This window comes from Rhinoderma darwinii, chromosome 2 (assembly GCF_050947455.1).
Source record: "Rhinoderma darwinii isolate aRhiDar2 chromosome 2, aRhiDar2.hap1, whole genome shotgun sequence".
Taxonomy (NCBI): domain Eukaryota; kingdom Metazoa; phylum Chordata; class Amphibia; order Anura; family Rhinodermatidae; genus Rhinoderma; species Rhinoderma darwinii.
In genome coordinates, this window is record NC_134688.1 from 100,198,025 (window position 1) to 100,220,290 (window position 22,266).

Below are 22,266 nucleotides of genomic sequence, written 5' to 3' on the forward strand. Positions count from 1 at the left end.
ACGGCAGAATATAACTGGAGAGACACTAATGACGTCTTACTATAAAGTTACCTGTTAACAGTAGCGTGTCTTATTTCAGCTAGTTTTTTTTTTCATTTGTAGATATATTTCACGAATACATTTAAATAAAGGAAAAATAATTGTGTGACTGTCACACATTGCTATAGTAGGTCACACCTGAAGAGCAGCATGTGATATCTACTCTAAATGTAGACTGAATACATATGTATTGTTTCCACAGCAGCGTATAATATCAGCGCTCTGGTCACCATAGCAACCAAAACTTTCCTTCGCTATGACAAGCTGCAGGATTTGATTGACAGCATCAGGAAATTTTATCCAACAGTTACCATAATAATTGCAGATGATAGCGAAAAGCCGCAGAAGGTCGAGGGGCCCTACATTGAACAATACCTAATGCCCTTTGGAAAGGTACAGTATTAAAGTATTACTTTTCCATATATGTGTATATATATATATATATATGTGTGTGTGTGTGTGTGTGTGTATATATATATATATATATATATATATGGGCACAGCAGTGTGAAGTACAACAATAGCCCGGGTTATATACCCGGCAAATGTAATGACAATTATATTAAATATAGACAATCAAAAAGACCATAAAATACACATAATACATTCATAAAAATAAAACATATTATACATATCACCTGTGTGATCATTTTAAAATAAATAATCACAATGAAATAGTGAATTGTGCAGTGAAAAATAACAATTATGTAAATGAACGATGATGTAAAGGAAGGATGGAACCACTCACCAATCACAAGGCAATCACCACATATGGAATTAAACTCAATTGATTGTATAGCGTCTTGAAATGACTAATGCGCATGCGTCCTCTCTGTTATGAGGCAATGCAAAGGCCAGTCGGAGCCAATAGGGGTCAAGCGTCCCATATCTCCAAGGTTACCTGATTCCTGGTCCAATGGAAGACAAGCGTCTCCTGTCGTCAAGACAACCGACTCAATTTTACATCGATGTTTTAGGACTGCAACTGAACTGCGATCCCATGTAAGGACAAGCCACCATGCAACTTCAATGTATATTGTGAATACGCGATCAACCCGTCAATTGACGCCAAGCACAAAGGCCATAAATAGAACTCTTATTCCAAAAATCGAATGCACGGAGAGGTCACCAAAAATCTTCCCTTAAATATTCATTTCACAAGCCTGATATAAAAAATATATGAAATAACTTTTTCATAAAATTTTTTTTATTATATATAATCAAGATGATAGGTATTAGAGTATATGTGGCATTATCTTGTATCCAATGGTGTGTGGCATTCTATTCCTTTTCTCAACAATCTATAGAAGAAAGAAGGAAAAATAAAAAAACATTAAAATTAAAAACATAATAATATTGAAATATCACATTCCAACTGTTTCGAACATCGGCAGAAATCTAAGTGAACCAGAGGGCAAACCCCAGAATAAGCCTCTAGAATTACAGCATAAATATTATTACAGCATAAGGCCTCATGCACGCGGCCGTGCCCGAAATCACAGCCCACGATAGCGGGCATGGCCGGCCGCTGACGGCCACCCGCATTTTCGGGCCGTGCTCCCATACAAAGTAATAAAAATTAGGACATGCTCCATAATTCCCGGCACAGTTCTACGGCACGGACACTCATCCGTAGCGATACAGAAAGGTGTCCGTGGCCAATAGAACTGAATGGATCTGTAAAACCACGTTATGGTCCGCAGTTTTACGGTCGTGTGCATGGGGCCTAAAAGTAGAGACTTTAGCCTGTCTGATCTCGCTGACTCCCGCCCACTTCCTGGTTATACGGTTGTGAGTTAAACAAAAACAAACGGAAAGCAACTGAAACCAAAGAGTTACCATTGAAATCAATGGTGATAATTCTAACGGGACCGTTGCTTTCAGTTTAATGTTTCGATCCTCTCTTTAAAGAAGAGAGGTAAACGTATACTAAAGCTAGTGTGCCCTTTTACATTGATTTAATATGCAGGAATTTTATGAGGGGGTGGGTGACACACACAATGTACGCAGCGCACACACATACCTTCCGCACTGAGTAACCATGTCCTTCACTGACTTCCTCCTGATGTCCTGCAGGCATTTGTGCCTGTTCTGTCAGTCAGAACAATAACTGCATGATATGGTACAAATAGAGCAGAAATAAAGCTTATTTCTGGGTGAAACTTCTGCTTTATAAAGGGAAAGGTGCCTAAAATGGAGACACAAATATGACATGGCCTTGCCATTCCACATAAGGTTTTAGAGCTATACACTTGGAAAAGAGAGAATCTCTGGCTCCACCTAGTGTATCATTTTATAACTGCAGATCTGCCTCTGAAATGTGATCAATTTAAGTTTATCTTTGATTAGATTTTTTACACATAATCACAAATATGAGCAGGCTTAATACTAATATATCTTTTTCTATGCTGCAATAACATGAGCCACATGGATTTGCAGAATATCCTCATCACAAATGAAATTGCTATTTTACTCAAACTAGTTATTTGCTATGACAATGTTAACATTAGTTTTGATGCTTTGTGAAAAAATTCTAACTGCTATTTTTGCTAAATAGATTTCTGTTACTCTAGAGGAGTGTTTCGAGCATTTCGAGATTTATAGTATATGCCATCTGATAGAAGGGACAGGTGCTCAACTTGGGGATGTCTCTTTTACTATGAATTTATCAGGATTTATAGAGTAATCCTGTGAGTCTTTATTCCCTCGCCCATACAGAATGATTGACAGTTTTTCTTGTCGTCTAAACCTACCGATATTGACGGCAGAAATAGTGGTTGGCCAAATAAGTGTCCGACCAATCGCTATCTCATTTACACGGTCGTCGTATGAGTTTGTATACTGGGAAATCTGCGAATTACTCTGTGTGTGGTCATGGGAAGAAAAGACTCTGAGGCTGGTCATACACTTTACATAGCTGTCGGCCGAACGATCGACAGCTCTTCCTCCCCTCTCCCCCATACACATGTGTTTTTTAATAAGGAGAAGGAAGACTCCTCTGGCAGCGGCTTATCTACTAATGATCAAAAGGATCGGGCATGTTCAACAGCGCTATCAATCTCTCCACCAACATCCGCTGTTAGGGAAGAGTCGGGGCTTCGCCGTACACATTAGATGGCCAACATACATCTAATGTGTATGGCCAGCTTAAGAGCATGTTCACACACGGCACATTTGTTGCAGAAATTTCTGCAACTGCTTCAGTTGTCTGTACCGGGTTTGAAGAAATCAATGGATATGCTGCTGAAACAGCTCATTCATTTGCAAGATTTCAATCACAAATCTGTCTTTTTTTTTTTGGGGCTTTCTCTATGAATCCTGGCAGGAATTACACAGCTTTTCGCATAAAAATACGGAATTAAATAATAGAAAACGTCTGGTACAGATAGGGTAGGATATGAGATCTAGCAAACCGAATAATACCCCGAATGATACTAGTGGTCCTAGTGACTAATTAAAACTAAACCAGAACAAGAAACAAGTCACGACCAGGTGTTTGAAAAAATACAAATAATCTTTATTAAAGTCAATTAGACACATGGAGACAACGTATAACACTTAGACATAATAAAATGCCATGGACCCTCGAACACAAACGGAATCCGAACGTAAAAGCAGAGTAGCCCCCCAGATGTAAAAATGGTCTGACACAACCTATATATGGCTAAAGTGCATAAGTACATATTAATGAGCAGGTACTAGGCATGGTACGCTTTGCACAGATGAACACATAAATAAGTATAGAGAATATATATAAGGTACAATCTAAGTAAAAACGACATGTAAAGTAGTATACCTACACCTGCGTATAAGAAGATAAATAGGAGATCAAGACCAGGAGGGGGACCTCTGCTTAACCCAACGCGCGTTTCGCTGGTGCTTCGTCAGGGGTTGATATGAGATCTGACAGATCCGCTTTATTATAATAATAACAGAACATGAATCTGGATATATTGCATAGGCTGGTATGACATATCAAAATTTTGATGAACGTGCAGTTACTCTTTAATATCTTTATCCCCGCCACCTCTTTACCCATTATTTTATATAAAGTTATGCTGCACTTAATATCCTCTTTTTCAGGGGTGGTTTGCTGGTAGAAATTTGGCCATCTCCCAAGTATCCACAAAATATGTGTTATGGGTGGATGATGATTTCATCTTTTGTCCTCGAACAAAGATTGAAAAATTAGTGGATGTTCTAGAGAAGACGAGCTTGGATCTGGTGAGTACATCCATGACATGCTGTTTTTGGGATAGAATGAAGCTCCACGTTTATGTAGCTTGTGAGTTGCTGAAGGCAGAGAATGGAATCAGTGGGTGGCACAGACGCATGTTATGCAGGGACACCTTCAAGCTGCGAATAAAGAGTTAAGCTAGTGGGCGATATACAATCCCCTCCTGAAAGATCACCATCCATAATTGTTTGTTGCTTGGCCAGCACAAAATGGGGGGGGGGGGGGGGGGGGGTCGGCTTGTATAGTGGTATCTGCTAGTTATGGGCATCAGGTAAATTCCATCCTTTAAAGCGTTTTTCAACATTTAGCATTGATGGCTTATCATTAGAATATCAATGAATGATTGGTGGGGATCTGACCACTAGTACCCCCACAGATAAGCAGAAATAAGGGACTCGCTGGACACAGCACCGCTGTTTCTGACCATTTCTGCAGGACTAGACCGTTTTATGGGCATTGCTTTGTTGCGGACTGTAGTGAAGCTTTTGATGCCTTTTCTTTCTGCTGATTAGTGGGGGCACCAGAGCTTTGTACCTCACTGGTCACACATTCATTTCCTATCCCAAGTACACACCATCAATGTCCTATCCCGGTAAACCCTTATAAGGCTGGGTTCACACTGTGCATTTTGGTTGCATTTTTCGCATTCTTTCTTTTGTTTTGATATCTAAACTACCATGTCTCTCAATGGGATTTCATAAACCAAAACAAAAAACACGAGCTTAAAACAAAACAAAAACCCATAGTGTGAACCCAGCCTAAGGAGCACTTCAAATAATGTTGCTTTTACAAAATCTAGTTGTAGATTAGATTAAAACACGTCTCAGACAAGGTTTCAGTATATTTTCGTATTTTATTTCAATATTTCAGTAAAGAGATATAAACTAATGTGAGTGCTCTTTATTACAGTGTAAGGCCCCATGCAAATGACCGTGCCCGCAATCACGGCCCGCGATTGCGGGCACGGCCGGCCGCTGACTGACAGCCGCATTTTTGGGCCGTGCTCCCATACAAAGTATGGGAGCACGGCCCGCAAAATGCGAAAGAACGGACATGTTCCATAATTCCCGGAACATTTCCACGGCACTGACACCCTTCCGTAGTACTACGGAAAGGTGTCAGTGTTCAATGAAAGTGAATGACTCCGTTTTTGCGGACCGCAATTGCGGTCCGCAAAAACAGAGGTTTTTTACGGTCGTGTGCATGGGGCCTTACAGAATATGTCAGTGCTATTTAATTAATGGAGAATAAAGAAATATATATATATATATATATACATATATATATATATATATATATATATATATATATATATATATATAAAATGTGTGTTTATTTTTATGTATTTGTAGGTTGGTGGCGCTGTAAGAGAGATCACAGGATATTACACAACATACCGGCAAAAAATTAGTATTATACCTGGCGACAAGGAAGGGGACTGTCTTAAGACCCATCAGGGTTATCATCATGTCATTGAAGGCTTCCCTAACTGCGTGGTGGCAGATGGTGTAGTCAACTTCTTTCTGGCACGGACAGACAAGATATTAAAAGTTGGTTTCGACCCTCGGTTGTCTAGAGTTGCTCATTTAGGTAAATGTTTTTTTAGTCTACAAATTGAAAAATGATGGAGTTTCCACCCCCATGGCCTACTGTCCATTATGATGGATCCTGTATCTGGTCTCCGCACACTGTCAGTCTGTGAATGGGTAGGCAGTTTTTATATCAATCTGTCTGTAGACCTTCAGTGAGTCCTGCCTCATTAGGATCAATGTACCCAGCTCCTCAAGAGAGTTTGTTTAGGATACTGTGTTCTTTGGAAACACAAACTTTTTACTATGTTGAACATAGTACGGCAAGCATTTTATCCTCAGGAATAGATTTAATGAAAATGTTTCTGCATTGACACAATAGTACTATCAACTTACAGACAAATATTGAAGGAAAAATTATTGTTTAATCCTAAAGTATCTGGATAATAATAGTAACCAAGCAAATAAAATATTACATATCCTAATTTAGATAACTTAATAAAAGTTCCTTCTTCCTACTTTAAAAGAGCACCGTTTAGGGGAGGTTATTTTTGCTTATCAACAGTACTAGTCTCATTATGGTGTTGGGATGGCCCCTCTCCCTCCTCCTCGCACATTAGTTAGGTCCTTACATTATGTCTGTAGCAACTTCTATCTGTCAGATGTACAGATCATTCAGAAAGTCTTCAGACCCTTTCACTTTTTCAATTTTTTTATGTTGAGGCCTTGTGCAAAAATAACAAAATTTCCCCATCATTCTGCACTCAATACCCCATACTGACAAAGTGAAAACAGAATTTTTGAATTTTTTTTGCAAATGTATTAATAATTAAAAACTCAAATTTTACATGAACATAAGTATTCAGGCCCTTTGCTATGACGCTTGAAATTTAGGTCTGGGGGCCTCCCATTTCTCTAGATCATCTTTGAGATGTTTCTACACCTTGTTTGGAGTCTATCTGTGGTAAATTAATTTGATTGGACATGATTTGGAAAGACACACCTTTGTCTATATAAGGTCTCATAGATGACTTTGCATATCAGAGCAAAAACCAAGCCATAAGGAGGAAAGAACTGCCTGTAGAGCTCAGGATTGTGTGGAGGCACAGATCTGGAGAAGGGTAAAAAAAAAAATACTACCGCAATGAAAGTTCCCAAGAGCACAGTGGCCTCCATAATTCTTAAATGACAGATGTTTGGGACAATGAGGACTCTACCTAAAGCTGGCCTTCCCACCAAACTAAGTAATCCGGGGAGGACGGCAATGGTAAGAGAGGTGACCAAGAACCCAATGGTCACACTGGCTGAGCTCCAAAGATCCTGTGTGCAGATGGGAGAAACTTTTAGAAACAACCATCACTGTATCACTCCACCAATCTGGGTTTTATGACAGAGTGGCTGGAAAGAAGCCTCTCCTCCGTAAAAGGCACATGAAAGCCCGTCTGGAGCTTCCAAAAAAGCACCTAAAGGACTCTCAGACTGTGAGAAACAAGGTTCTGTGGTCTGATGAAACCAAGATTAAACTTTTTGGCCTCAATTCTAAGCGTCATGTCTGGAAGAATCCGGGCAATGCTCATCATCTGCCCAATATCATCCCTACAGTGAAGCATGGTGGTGGCAGCATCATGCTGTGGGGGTGTTTTTCAGTGGCTGGGACAGGGATACTGGTCAGGGTTGAGGGAAAGATGAATTGAGCAAGTACAGAGATATTCTGAATGAAAACGTGATCCAGAGTGCTCTGGACCTCAGACTGGGATGAAGGTTCACCTTGCAAGAAGACTCTGACCTAAGAACACAGCCAAGACAACACAGGAGTAGCTTAGGGACACAGTGGCTTTGGGACTTGAGCGGCCCAGCCAGAGCCCTGACTTTGACCCAATCGCACATCTCTGGGGAGACCTGAAAATGGCTTTCCACTTTCGGTCCCAATCCAACCTGACAGAGCTTGGGAGGATCTGCAGAGAAGAATGGCAGAAATTCCCCAAATCCAGTTGTGCAATCCTTGTGGCATCATACCCAAGAAGACAAGAGACTGTTATCACTGCCAAGGGTGCTTCAACTAAGTACTGAGTAAGGGCGGGTTCACACATGGCGGAATTTCACTTAAATTCCGCTGCGGACACTCCGCAGCGTTATTCCGCAGCGGAGCCGTTTCTCCATTGACTTTCACTTTAATTTAGCAGTGTTCGTTTACACGATGCGTACAATTCCGCTGCGGAGCAGAGGCTGCGGAGCGGAATTTGGTGTCCGCAGCATGCTCTGTCTGTTGCGGAGCAGTGGCGGACTCATGGCGGAATTTCTCCATTGACTTCAATGGAGATTCAAAGTTCCGCAATGAAGTCCGCAGCTGTCATGCACATGTCATGTGTGCTGCGGATGCGTCTTGCTTTTTTAACTTGACATTTCTTCATTCTGGCTGGACCTATGTATTTCTAGGTCTACAGCCAGACTGAGGAAGTCAATGGGGCTCCCGTAATGACGGGAGCGTTGCTAGGAGACGTCAGTAAATAGTCACTGTCCAGGGTGCTGAAAGAGTTAAGCGATCGGCAGTAACTGTTTCTGCACCCGGGACAGTGACTACCGATCCCAATATACATGTATCTGTAAAAAAAAATGAAGTTCGTACTTACCGAGAACTCCCTGTTTCTGTCTCCAGTCCGGCCTCCCAGGATGACGTTTCAGTGTAAGTGACGGCTGCAGCCAATCACAGGCCAAGCACAGGCTGCAGCGGTCACATGGACTGGCGCGTCATCCAGGGAGGTCGGGCTGGATGCCGAAGGAGGGACGCGTCATAAAGACAACGGGCGGTAAGTATGAATTTCTTTTACTATCACTAGGGAAAGTGCTGTCCCTTCTCTCTATCCTGCACTGATAGGGAGAAGGGAAGCACTTTTCCCGCAGTCCGCAGCAGCTAGTCCGCATCAATTTACTGCACATTTTGTGCAGATCCGCAGCCGTAATCCGCAACCCGGATTAGGTGCGGCATTGATGCGGACAGTTGCGGAGGAATTCCGCCATGTGTGGTCATGCCCTAAAGGGTCTGAATACTTCTGTCAATGTTTTCGTTTTTCCTATATAATGAATTAGCAAAGATAACTAACATTCTGTTTTCACTTTGTCATTGGGGTATTATGGTATGTGGTATAAGGCCATTCTACAGATAAAATCTACAAAAAAAAACTAAATACTATTAGAAATACATTGCATAAAGGCCTTTTTACACGGGCCAATGATCGGGCACCAATCAGATGCTCGTTTGTCAGTTGATTGGATCTTTTATATGACCCAAAAAATGGTCGCTTGTCGATAGCACATCTTCCTGTGCAGGAGATGTGCTGCTGACAAGATGCAAAATGTATGGGGAAAAATAAGCATATTTCCTTTCCATATTTTCCGGTCATTGCTCCGTTTAAATGAATCGGCGTTCATTTACATGGTGAAAATTTGCCGGTGTAACACCAGCTACACCTGTAAACTGATATAAGAGGATCCTGAAAACTAGTGCAGGATTATATTAATAAAGGGGTGGGGTAGTTGTGGAGGGGGTGTGGCTTGTTAGTCACAATTATGAGACATATTTATTAATGTCAAAACAGTTGAATATGTCCCAGCAAACAGAAAACTTTATATTACATAATTACTATTTTTTAATGCATATTTTAATCCAATTGCGTGAGTCTATCTGCCATAGCAAGGTGACTAAATCCAGATGTTCCTATACTACCTATGCTACAGGAAGTTTTGTACTTGAACAGGTTTTCTCCACACATACATTTTTGTTTTTCTATTTATTTTTGCAGAATTCTTCATTGATGGACTTGGCACCCTTCATGTGGGCTCCTGTGATGATGTGATTGTCGACCATGCCTCTAAAATACATCTCCCGTGGTCCAAGACAAAAACCGATAAAGAATATTCAAAATTCCGTTATCCAAAATCCTCATCCGCAAGCAATACTCAACAGGAACTGTTTTACTTTAAAAACCGCCTCAAATGCATGACTGGGAACTGAACAGTCTGGCAAGAAGTTTAGGAAAGGAAATGGGGCGGATTTATTTTTTTAATGACTTCCTAATGGAATTGGGTTGTCCTAATATGCTGCAAAAGCTGCATTCAAAAATTCTGTAGAATATTTCTACCGTCAGATTCACAAACCGTAATGGAGAAGATGACGCCTTGTGTATAGAGACAGAGACATAAAGTCAAGACTTAACACGGAAGAGGGAATAAATAAATATATATATATATATGTATATATATGTATACATATAATGTGGTGCTTATCTGTTACTCAGCACACATTTTTCTCAGGAACGAAGGGACACTTGGTTTACAGATTCTGATCAAGTAAATGGTTCAGTGAAACTGATCGAGCGACAAGTCATGTGAATGAATTCTGGTTAGTAAAAACGCTGCAAATTAAATATTTCAATTTGTTGATAAAAAAAATTGTACATAACGAAGGAACCATTTTGACACCACACTAAAATAAGTATATATATATATAACTGTATTTGTCTGAACGTCACAGATTCTGCATCTCCCATCACTTCAGTGTCTATAATAGCAGTCGTCCGGCTATATACACAAGCAGCTATTTGTATTGGGCAATTAAATATTCCCCTCAGTTTCTAAGATATAAGTACTATGAATTGACTCAATGATAGAAAAGCTGCCACCAGTGTGTGTGCAGCTGACAGGCTAAGATTACAAAACGTTCATGTTGTGGGCATGTAATCAGCTACCCACATGAGGCGATCCTATTTACTCCGCTTATCTATACATAGCAAATGCCTTATTTCATTTACAAAATGTTGTTCCATATTGACTTTGCACACTCATTTCATATATTTTGTTTTAAGATTTTGCTTTTTTCATAGTTGTTTTTTTTGTATGTGTTAAAAAGAGAACTACAAGAAGTATTACATAAGGAGCGTTTAGCGTACATGAGTCATTTTTATTAGCTTTATTTTTTTGTCTATACACAGTGTATGAAGTTACAGGTGTAAAGCAGTTTTCTTCTATGTCTTCATGACAACACTTCCAGTCTGTTGTGGCTTTATTCACGCTTGCCATATAGACATTTTATGGATTAAATCACAATAGTGCAATTGTCCACCACCCAGTTTCCTCGAGCAAATTCAATGTATATCAGCAGCACTAGATAAAAAGACATATAAATGGATGGGTGCACGCCTTAGGGACATGGTCCAGTTACCCCGAGCCCTTCCAGACAGTCCCAGTGAAGGGGGTATACATCTGCATTGGGGTATTCCGTTGTTCTGCTACGTCAGAGGACCAGAACAAGGGAATGTCGTAATCAACGGTTCCGTTGCACAACAGGTACCGCCGGTGGCCGATGGAACCCATTGACTTCAATGGGTTATGTCTGCTTTTAGTCGGGGTGTCCATGATTTTACCGGAAACAATAGCGCAGTATGCTGCACTATTGTTTCCAGTAACCCATGCCCGATCTGCGAAGATGAGATCATCCCCTAAGGCCTCATGCACACGACCATAAGGGTTTTTACTGTCCGCAAATACGGATCAGACGGCTACGGATACACATCCGTAGCCGTCTGCAAGTGCGGAAGTGCCCATAGACTTCTATGGACGAGTCCGTGCCGCAATTGCGGACAAGAATAGGACGTTCTATAATTTGCAGATCATTTCTACGACCTGGACACACATCCGTAAATATACGGAATGAAGTCCATGGCCAATAAAAATTAATGTGTCCCCAATTTCATCCGTAATTACGGATTACGCAATTATGAATGACAATTACGGTGGTGTGCATGGGGCCTAAGAGATATGCTATATGGACAAAAGTTTTGGGATACACCCCGTAATCATTGAATTCAGATGTTTCATTCAGTCCCATTTCCATAGGTGTATAAAATTATGCATCTAGCCATGCAGTCGCCTTTACAAATATTTGTAAAAGAATGGTTTGGGGCTACACGTAGACTAAGGGGCTACAATAAGGCCAGGGCTACACCTAGACTAAGGGGCTACACTAAGGCCAGGGCTACACCTAGACTAAGGGGCTACACTAAGGCCAGGGCTACACTAAGGCCAGGGCTACACCTAGACTAAGGGGCTACACTAAGGCCAGGGCTACACCTAGACTAAGGGGCTACAATAAGGCCAGGGCTACACCTAGACTAAGGGGCTACACTAAGGCCAGAGCTACACCTACACTTTTTGTAGCACTACTGATTAATTTTAACTATTGAGCTACAGCTGCAGTGAATATATTGAGTTGCATGCAATCTTGTGGACTGTAGCTATCAAGGAGTTAAAATCAATCAGAAGCGCTACAAAAAGTCGCAGAGTGCTAAGGTGTATAGTGCACAAAAGTTGCCAACACTCTGCTGACTTATCTGCAGAGTTCCAATCCTCCTCTGGCATTAACATCCGCACAAAAGCTGTGCCCCGGGAGCTTTATAGCAGTATTTTCCATGGCCGAGCAGCTGCGTGCCAGCCTTACATCACTAAGCACAATGCCAAGTGTCAGATAAAGTGGTGCAAAACACGCCGGCACCGGATTCTGGAGCACAGATCATTCTTCTCTATCTGGCAATCTGGTGGATGAGTCTGGTTTTGGCGAATGCTAGGAGAACGTTACCTGCCTGACTGCCTTGTGACAACTGTAAAGTTTGGCGGGGAGGGCTAAATCTGTAGGATTGTTTTTCGGTGTCGGCCTAGGCCCTTTAGTTCCAGTGAAGGGAAATCTTAATATATCAGCATACCAAGACATTTTGGAAAAATATATTCTTCTAAGTTTGTGGGAACAGTTTAGGGTTTAGCCCTTTTCTATTCCAGCATGACGGTGCCTCCACTGCACAAAGCAAGGTCCTTAAAGGCATGTTTGGGTGAGTCGTATCGAACAACATGACTGGTCGGCACAGAGCCCTGACCTCAACTCTTCGAATACCTTTGGGTTAACTGGGATTACAAGCCAGGACCTCTCATCCAACATCAGTGTCTGACCTCACAAATGCTCTTTGGGATAAATGGGCAAAAATTCCCACATACACTCTTCAAAATCTTCTTAAAAGCCTTACTAGAAGCTGCAAAGGGGGACACTTCATATTAATGCCTATGGATTTAGAATGGGATGTCATAAAAGCTCCTGTAGGTGTAATGTGTAGGTGTCCCAATACTTTTGTCCATATAGTGCATGTGCATTTGAAAAGGTTAATAAGGGCATCTCCAACAATACTTTAACATGCCAGAGATGAAACTTTTATTATTCACCATAGGGTCTGTGCTCCATTCTCCCTGCACATGGCCTATTAACTTGCACTTCTAACTGGGGGAAATCCGGTGGACGAGCAATCAATAATTGTCAGGGAGAGGGTGAATAGCAGCTGTCAGACACCTCTGGCGCCACAGATTCATGTATTGGATGCTATTATTTGTATAAAAAGGCTAAACTGGTACGAAGTGTTGTCATGGGGCAGAGGAGCTGCAGGCTTTTGGCCTGTAATATAAATCACAGCACACCTGCTAAAAACATTTTGCACATTTTTTCTAAATTTGAATACTAAATGACCTGTGTATCACTTCTGGAAGTTCTCCATTACAAGCCTGGATTTTCAGTAAAACTTTATAAACCAGTTACAGGGATAGAGAAGCGCAGCAGACTGTTTCCTGTAAGGGGGGGATTCACACAAACGTGTATTGGGTCCGTGCGGGCCGCGTGGTTTTCACGCGCCACGCACAGACCAGTCTATGGGGCAGTACAGACAGTCCGTGCTTTTTGCGCAGCGTTTGTCAGCTGCGCAAAAAGCGCGACATGCTCAATATCTCCGCGTATTTCGCGCATCACGCACCCATTGAAGTCAATGGGTGCGTGAAAACCACGCAGGTCGCACAGAAGCACTTCCGTGCGAACCGACTGAAACAGCGCACCAGCTGTCAAAAGGATGAATGTAAACAGAAAAGCACCACGTGCTTTTCTGTTTCCAAACATCCAAACGGAGTGTCTTTGAGATGAGCGAACCCGGACAACCGAACCGAACTTCACCGTGTTCGGCCGAACTCGTTTTGGCCGAACCCGGCAAAAAAATTTCCGGTATGCGACGTCAGGAGATAGTCACTGTCCAGGGTGCTGAAAGAGTTAAACTGTTTCAGCACCATGGACAGTGACTTCCGATCCCAATATACATGAACCTGTAAAAAAAAAACGAAGTTCTGACTTACCGATAACTCCCGGCTTCTTCCTCCAGTCTGACCTCCCGGGATGACAATTCAGTCCAAGTGACAGCTCCAGCCAATCACAGGCCAAGCACAGGCTGCAGCGGTCACATGGACTGCCGAGTCATCCAGGGAGGTGGGCCAGATGTCAAGAGAGGCGCGTCACCAAGGACGCGTCACCAAGGCAACGGCCGGGAGGGAAGTTCTCGGTAAGTACGAACTTTTTCTTTTTTTTTTAACAGGTTTCTCGATATTGTGTTCGGCATTCACTCTCGAGGGTGCTGAAAGAGTTACTGCCGATCAGTTAGCTCTTTCAGCACCTTGGACAGTGACGGGCGTCGACTAGCCTCATCTCTATGATGGCGGCTGCGCGAAAATCACGCAGCCGCGCATCATACACGGATGACACACGCAGCTGTCAAGTGGCTTTTGCGCGCGCAAAACGCAGCGTTGTTTGCGCGCGCAAAAACGCAACGTTCGTCTGAATCTGCCCTAACCTTGGATTCTTTTTTTGTCGTTTGCTTACATTGCTTGTAATTAATTGTCAGTGAATAAGCCAGTTATTCTGTACACGTTGGGACACAAGTATCAAAACTTCCAAAAGTTCTTGTTGCCAATAACAACCAATCAGAGCCCATGTTTTATATTTTCTATGGGTTTTCTAGAATCAAACTGGGCTCTGATTAGGTGCAGTTTTCACAAGGTCTATTTATTTTTTCTATTTGAGACAAAGGCCACTGAGTGGAAACTGAATATAAATGGTGGCTTCTAAAATCCAGATCCACAAGCAATCTACACTAGAATATTTTTAGTAGGCACTATAGGCGGATATACATAGAGATGTGGCTTGCACTGCTATTACTTGCACTGCAAAAGTCATTGCACTGATTCTCCATTTTAAATGATGAAATCTGTATAAAATGAATTTGTTATAAGCCGTATCCTTAGAAGAGAATTGTTTCTTGACTACTAGGCTATTTCTGTTATTCATGTCCTATGACAGTCAAGAAATTGGAAACATGACTCTTTAGTTATAGTATAGCGAAATGTATCTCTACTTCACATGCCACGATGCATACTATTTATTTTCAATTTTGGGAATGAAATTTTTTATTTATGTTTGAAAACAGAAAGGCCAATAAAGAATATTCAAAAATGTTGGTAGATAATATGCATAAACAGTGGCTTCTGTCACCATTGGGTATAATAGTATATGTTAAATGTATACGTCATGAGCTCTCATGACCCTGTGCATGACATATGTTTAACGATTACCATTAGGGTATGTGCACACACACTAATTACGTCCGTAATTGACGGACGTATTTCGGCCGCAAGTCCCGGACCGAACACAGTGCAGGGAGCCGGGCTCCTAGCATCATACTTATGTACGATGCTAGGAGTCCCTGCCTCTCCGTGGAACTACTGTCCCGTACTGAAAACATGATTACAGTACGGGACAGCTGTCCTGCAGCGAGGCAGGGACTCCTAGCATCGTACATAAGTATGATGCTAGGAGCCCGGCTTCCTGCACTGTGTTCAGTCCGGTACTTGCGGCCGAAATACGTCCGTCAATTACGGACGTAATTAGTGTGTGTGCACATACCCTTATAGTCTACTGGTGACAGATGCCACTATTAGCAATATGTCACCTATAGACTAATATGCTATTCGTTTAACGTATACGCCATGAAATGCCAACAAAGTTACGTTACCCATAGGCTCCCAAGTTAAAAAAATATATACCTGTGGGATGAAATAGCGTAGTCTACAATGCTGCTCTATCCTTAAAAAATAAAAAAAATAAACTGACATGTACCAGCCCGACAAAGGTCAAAATGACACTTTTTTTTTTTTTAAACCTCTGTTGGGCTAATGAAGCTCCATGTACATGTTTAGCGTGTACGTTCTACTGTTTTTGCGATGTACACGCTAAATATAGGAAATAAACGTGATGTGAAGGGGGCCTCGTACATAGAACACAAGCTGTAAATGCTGCACACATGTCAAAAATAGACCGCACACAACACTCACACATCAATAGCACTATATACTGTATGCCTATATAGTTGCATACATCTGCCATTGATTTATATATTCTAGTTAGAGTTTTATTTTTTATAGAGTTGTATTGAAAAGTGTCGTCAACCAACGTATAACGACCAAATGTATGTCATTCTACTGATAGGAGTCTATGGGCACAGTAGATGTATACTTCTGAAGCATTTCCCAACTTTGTAACATAATGCTTCAATTCTGTTCCTGATCTTGGCACTTCAGCTAAGGGTATGTTCACACGGCCGAAAAATCGGAAGCAGAACGCCTCCAAACATCTGCCCATTGATTTCAATGGGAAAACTGTGTTCTGTTCCGACGGAGCGTTTTTCGCTGCGTTTTTTTAGTGCAGGACACTTCCTGGAATGTTTTTGGAGCCATTTTCCATAGACTCTATTGAAAAATGCTCCAAAAACGGCCGTAAAAAATGCAGCGAAAATCGTGAGTGGCACAAAAAACGTCTGAAAATCAGGAGCTGTTTTCTCTTGAAAACAGCTCCGTATTTTGAGAGGTTTTTGACTCTGCGTGTGAACATACCCTTAGGGTGATGGGACAACGTTTCTACATCTGCCTCATTCGTGGAATAGATTTATATATAAACAAACAGCACCCGCTTCCTAAAGCTATTGGGTACCAAAGTGTTTATTGGCCACATTTAAACAGACAATATATTTCACAAGGTTTGAGGATGCTTCCTGCACTGCCATGAGCGTTATTTCGAGACTTCGAACATGCAATTTGGTAAACTCTGAAAGTAGAACATTAAGGGCAAAGCCACACGTGGCGGAATTGCTCTTGAATTCCGCTGCGGACACTCCGCAGCGTTAATCCGCAACGGACCCGTTTCTCCATTGCCTTCCACTTCTTTTTAGTAGGCTTCGTTTAGACGAGGCTGAAAATTCAGCTGCGGAGCATAGGCTGCGGTGCGGAATTTGGTGTCCGCAGCATACAATGGATGTTGCGGACCAGTGGCGGACTGGTTGCGGACTCATTGCGGAAGTTCTCCATTGACTTCAATGGAGATTCTAAATTCCGCAATGAAGTCCGCAGCTGTCATGCACATGTTATGTGTGCTTCGGATGCGTCTTGCTTTTTTGACATGACATTTCTTCATTCTGGCTGGACCTATGTATTTCTAGGTCTACAGCCAGACTGAGGAAGCCAATGGGGCTCCCGTAATTACGGGAGCGTTGCTAGGAGACGTCAGTAAATAGTCACTGTCCAGGGTGCTGAAAGAGTTAAGCGATCGGCAGTAACTGTTTCTGCACCCTGGACAGTGACTACCGATCCCAATATACAGCAACCTGTCAAAAAAATAGACGTTCATACTTACCGAGAACTCCCTGCTTCTTTCTCCAGTACGGCTTCCCAGGATGACGTTTCAGTCTAAGTGACGGCTGCAGCCAATCACAGGCTGCAGCGGTCACATGGACTGCCGCGTCATCCAGGGAGGTCGGGCTGGATGCCGAAAGAGGGACGCGTCACCAAGACAATGGCCGGTAAGTATGAAATTCGTTTACTTTCACTAGGGAAAGTGCTGTCCCTTCTCTCTATCCTGCACTGATAGAGAGAAGGGAAGCACTTTTACCGCAGTCCGCAGCAGCTAGTCCGCATCAATTTACTGCACATTTTGGGCAGATCCGCCACAGAATCCGCGTTGCAGATTCTGTGCGGCATTGATGCGGACAGCTGCGGAGGAAAACCGCCACGTGTGGGCATGCCCTAAGACAACTGGAGTTTGCCGTGTCATCACTTGGGTCTTTTTTTTATTTTTTACTTTTTTACAACTGATGCAACGTAAAACAATGCTGTTGCCCATAGTAACCTGTCATTTTCTAGGCTAGTATAAAATATTAAAGCTATGGTTAAGAGCACAGTTTTATCAGTAACCACAATGACTCTGTATCCATTGCAGTTTAGTGTACATACACAGTAGTGGCCTTTATTCATGGTGTAACAAGGAGACTGCAATTCATTATGTTATTTTTTTAACCGTGTAATTTATTATGTTTAAAAGGCCATAATTTAGTAATAACAGTTTTTTTTTATTTGCGCTATAAAAGTTTTATCATTGTATGTGTTTGTACATTTTTATTGTAAGTTATTTGAACATTTATTTTTTTTATTATTAAATAAACTACTGATGGTCAATTTGTTAAAATTTTTCATTTTCTGAGCCATGATGATTGTGCAATGAGTAAGATAACAAATTAAAGGGGTTGTCTCCAATACAATGAATACCTGTGAAAATCAGATATGTAAATGTGCTGCGCAGAGAACACAGCATTAAAGGGCAATGCTCAATGAAATGGGCATACATTGATTTCTATTGGCACCTGCATCCCTCAACAGCAGAAAACTGCACTTCATGGTGTAAGGCTGGGTTCACACGACCTATTTTCAGGCGTAAACGAGGCGTATTATGCCTCGATTTACGTCTGAAAATAGGGCTACAATACGTCGGCAAACATCTGCCCATTCATTTGAATGGGTTTGCCGACGTATTGTGCAGACGAACTGTAATTTACGCGTCGTCGTTTGACAGCTGTCAAACGACGACGTGTAAAATGACTGCCTCGTCAAAGAAGTGCAGGACACTTCTTTGGACGTTTTTGGAGCCGTTTTCTCATAGACTCCAATGAAAACAGCTCCAACAACGGACGTAAAAAACGCCGCAAAAAACGCCGCGAAAAACGCGAGTTGCTCAAAAAACGTCTGAATATCAGGGGCTGTTTTGGGTATGTGCACACGATAGCAGGCATTTACGTTTGAAAAGACAGACTGTTTTCAGGAGAAAACAGCTGCCTCGTTTCAGCCGTAATTGCTCCTGATCGCATTTTGCGAGGCTTCTCTGACAGCCGTAAATTTTGAGCTGCTCTTCATTGAGTTCAATGAAGAATGGCTCAAATTACGTCTGAAAGAAGTGTCTTGCACTTCTTTTGACGAGGCTGTATTTTTACGCGTCGTCGTTTGACAGCTGTCAAACGACGACGCGCAAATGACAGGTCGTCTGCACAGTACGTCGGCAAACCCATTCAAATGAATGGGCAGATGTTTGCCGACGTATTGTAGCCCTATTTTCAGACGTAAAACGAGGCATAAAACGCCTCGTTTACGTCTGAAAATAGGTCGTGTGAACCCAGCCTTTCCCTTGAAAACAGCTCCGTATTTTCAGAAGTTTTTGGTCACTATGTGTGCACATACCCTAACTGTTAAATATGCTGTATTATAATATAAATGCTATTCAATAGAACTAAAGCTACATTATGCTGACGTTGACAGTTAAGCAAAACATATATTAGCTATTTCAGTACCCGAAGGAATACATGAGTAATGACCTTTGTAAGTCTTCCAAATGTAGACACAAATGCCACCGAAATGTTAAGACGCCTATATTCTGGGGTATTTATGACAGACCGAGATAGAGATATTGGTGGGTCACCCAGGGCCAAGCAAGATGGAGACAAGTGTTTGATATAATGACTATTTAAGATGATATCTATATCCTGTTTTACAAACTAAGCTATATTTTCATATGTATCTGATATGCATATATCTCTGCTACAGTATTAGATTTATTACTGCGTTTAAATTAATCATTTTTTGTATACGTTTCGTATTCCTTCTATTAAATACTGATCAAGAATATTGAAGGAAACACAATCAATATTAACTATCATGTGAGTCATAAAGACCAACATTTACCAAATGCTAACCCTAACTAAACCAAAAACAATAGCACTAACAAAGCTCCCCTTCCCAATTAACCTTCCTATACTAACTTTATAAATGAATATATACACAATGGGGCAGATTTATTAAGACTTGCGATACATATGCAAGTCTTATTGTAAAGATCAATGGAGTAAGATGTGCATTCTTTATTAACACGCGCACGCCTCTTAATAAATTAGGTGCATCTCTGGTCATCCATGCCCTAAAAGGGAAATCTACGGCAGCTACAAACTAGCATAGGCTTTGACTATAATTTATGCCAGTTTCTGGTGTAAATTATAGTAAGTTTGACAGGCTGCGCTCTTTTCACTAAGCCACTCCCATTGTTTAGAACAGTGGCGGAGGCAACGTAAAAAGACAAGTCGCTTAGTGTTTGCACAAAATTTTTGAGAAAATTATGACTTTTCTATACCACAAATCTGTCAAAGTCCTTAATAAATCTGGCCCTATATGGCTAACGTATGTGGACACCCCCCTCCAAATAGACACTTTCCCACGGCAGTATTTTGGTCAGTATTTGTAACCCAAAGCCAGAAGTGGAGCCTACACAGAGAAAAAGTGTAATGGAAAGATTTCCACCTTTTTCATGTTTTGGGCCAGCTCTTAGTTTGGGCTTAAAAATACAGATGCAAAATACTGACCAAAATACTGCAGTGTGAAAGAGGCCAAATATTGAGTTTAGGTGTTAGGGTGTATTCACACGGTGCGGTTTTGTCACATGTTTAGCCGCGAGGCCATGCTAACTTCAAAACTGCAGTAAAAACACACTTTTTTCAATGTGTTTTTTGGCAAAACGGCACCGTGTAAAAAGATCATAACTCCACACCCATTGTAAAGAGGTGCATAAAGTCAAATGCACAACCATGCAATCCCCATAGACGAACATTGGTGGTAGTATGAGTCGTACTGAAGATCAGGGCTGTTTCGCATTTAGCACCTTTATACCACCAGATTATACAGTATTGTTCCATTCAAATGTCTACATGCAAAACAAATGCTAATGCAGTCTGCAAAATATGTAACAGGGCCCTTTACCTACCATGTGCTATTTATAATACTTGTGTGTTCTTATGCAACAGAGGGGCCTTTGGACGACTGCTACCGAAGCGGCCCGTGTAGCTATGCCCCTGGTTGTCGCCTATATTTCCTAGAAACACCTATATCCCAATAAAGACTGAATAAACATACAGCCTAAATAGAATAGCCAAGAATAGAAAAGAGGAGGAGAAGACAAGTCATGGACTTTTAGGGCTAGTTCTTACGGGTCGGATTTGCTGTGGAAAATACTGCATCAAATCCAACATAGATTCCGCAGGAAAATCCAATCATCCAATCGTGTTTGAGTTGGTGCAGATCCCTACGTAAAAGAGGGGATGAAAAAATAAAGACCATACTTGTCGTCGCTGGTGCTCCCATAGAGATGTGTCCCTGCTCTTATTGACTGGTTTCTGTTGAGTTGGTGTCCCGGGATGACGTCTCGTCAAATATGACACTGCAGTTTGTATTTGCCTGCTGCGGTCATGTGAGACAAAAAGGTCAACCCAGAAGCCCGGCTCCACAGAGACCAGCGGGGTGAGCAGTGATGTATTGCTATGGGAGCGCCAGCTGAGGTAAGTATGGTATTTTTTTAACTTAAAGTACAGTAGATAAAGTTTTTGTTTCCTAGTTATAATTTTTGCTGCAGGAAGTCAGCTACTCCGCAGCAAAAACGCAACATTTTTCATTCGTTGCAGATTTTCACTTCCTTATTGAACTCCATAGCAAAAATCAACAACAAATGCGCAACCATTGCGCAGCATAAATTAACATGCTGCGAATATAAAAATCAGTACAGTGACCTTATTCACGTTACGGTAATTGATGCATGGCCTAAGAACACCATCCTTCTTCCCTAAGAAGAAGAAGCCAGCACCTACCGGAGAAGTAGAGGGGCGGATGTAACCCTTGGCCAGGCTTTCCTGGATATATTCTCTCATGGCTTCACGTTCAGGACAAGAGAGATTAAATATCCTACCCTTAGGGAGTTTAGCTCCTGGTACCAAATTGATTGCTCAATCGTACTCTCTATGAGGAGGTAACTCTTCGGAGGCTTTTTTAGAAAAAACATCAGCGAAGTCCTGAATAAACTCAGGTAGAGTGTTCACCTCCTCAGCGAGAGAAACCAAATTAATAGAAAAACAGGAAGTCATGCATTCATTACCCCATTTAGTAAGATCCCCAGTATTCCAGTTAAACGTGGGATTATGCATCTGCAACCAAGGAAGGCCTAAAACCAAATCGGACGATAATCCCTGCATCACCAACACAGAACACTGCTCCAAATGCATGGAGCCAACCATGAGTTCAAATACAGGGGTATGCTGTGTAAAATAACCATTAGCAAGTGGAGTGGAGTCGATACCCACTACCGGAACAGGTTTAGGCAAATCAATTAAAGGCATAGCTAGAGACGTAGCAAATTCCACA

The 22,266-nt window shown here is 41.7% G+C and overlaps 1 protein-coding gene across 2 annotated transcripts in view; it reads left to right on the forward strand.

The window, feature by feature from the left end:
* Positions 1-10,077, forward strand: part of B4GALNT1 (beta-1,4-N-acetyl-galactosaminyltransferase 1) — a 178,768-nt gene extending 168,691 nt beyond the window's left edge. For both annotated transcript variants that reach the window (XM_075851967.1, XM_075851966.1), the window contains exons 8-11: positions 242-432; positions 4,123-4,263; positions 5,629-5,866; positions 9,606-10,077. In XM_075851967.1, coding sequence (XP_075708082.1) covers positions 242-432; positions 4,123-4,263; positions 5,629-5,866; positions 9,606-9,817 — 782 coding nt within the window. In that variant the 3' untranslated portion in view covers positions 9,818-10,077. The remainder of the gene's footprint in view (positions 1-241; positions 433-4,122; positions 4,264-5,628; positions 5,867-9,605) is intronic.
* The last annotated feature ends 12,189 nt before the right edge of the window (positions 10,078-22,266 follow it).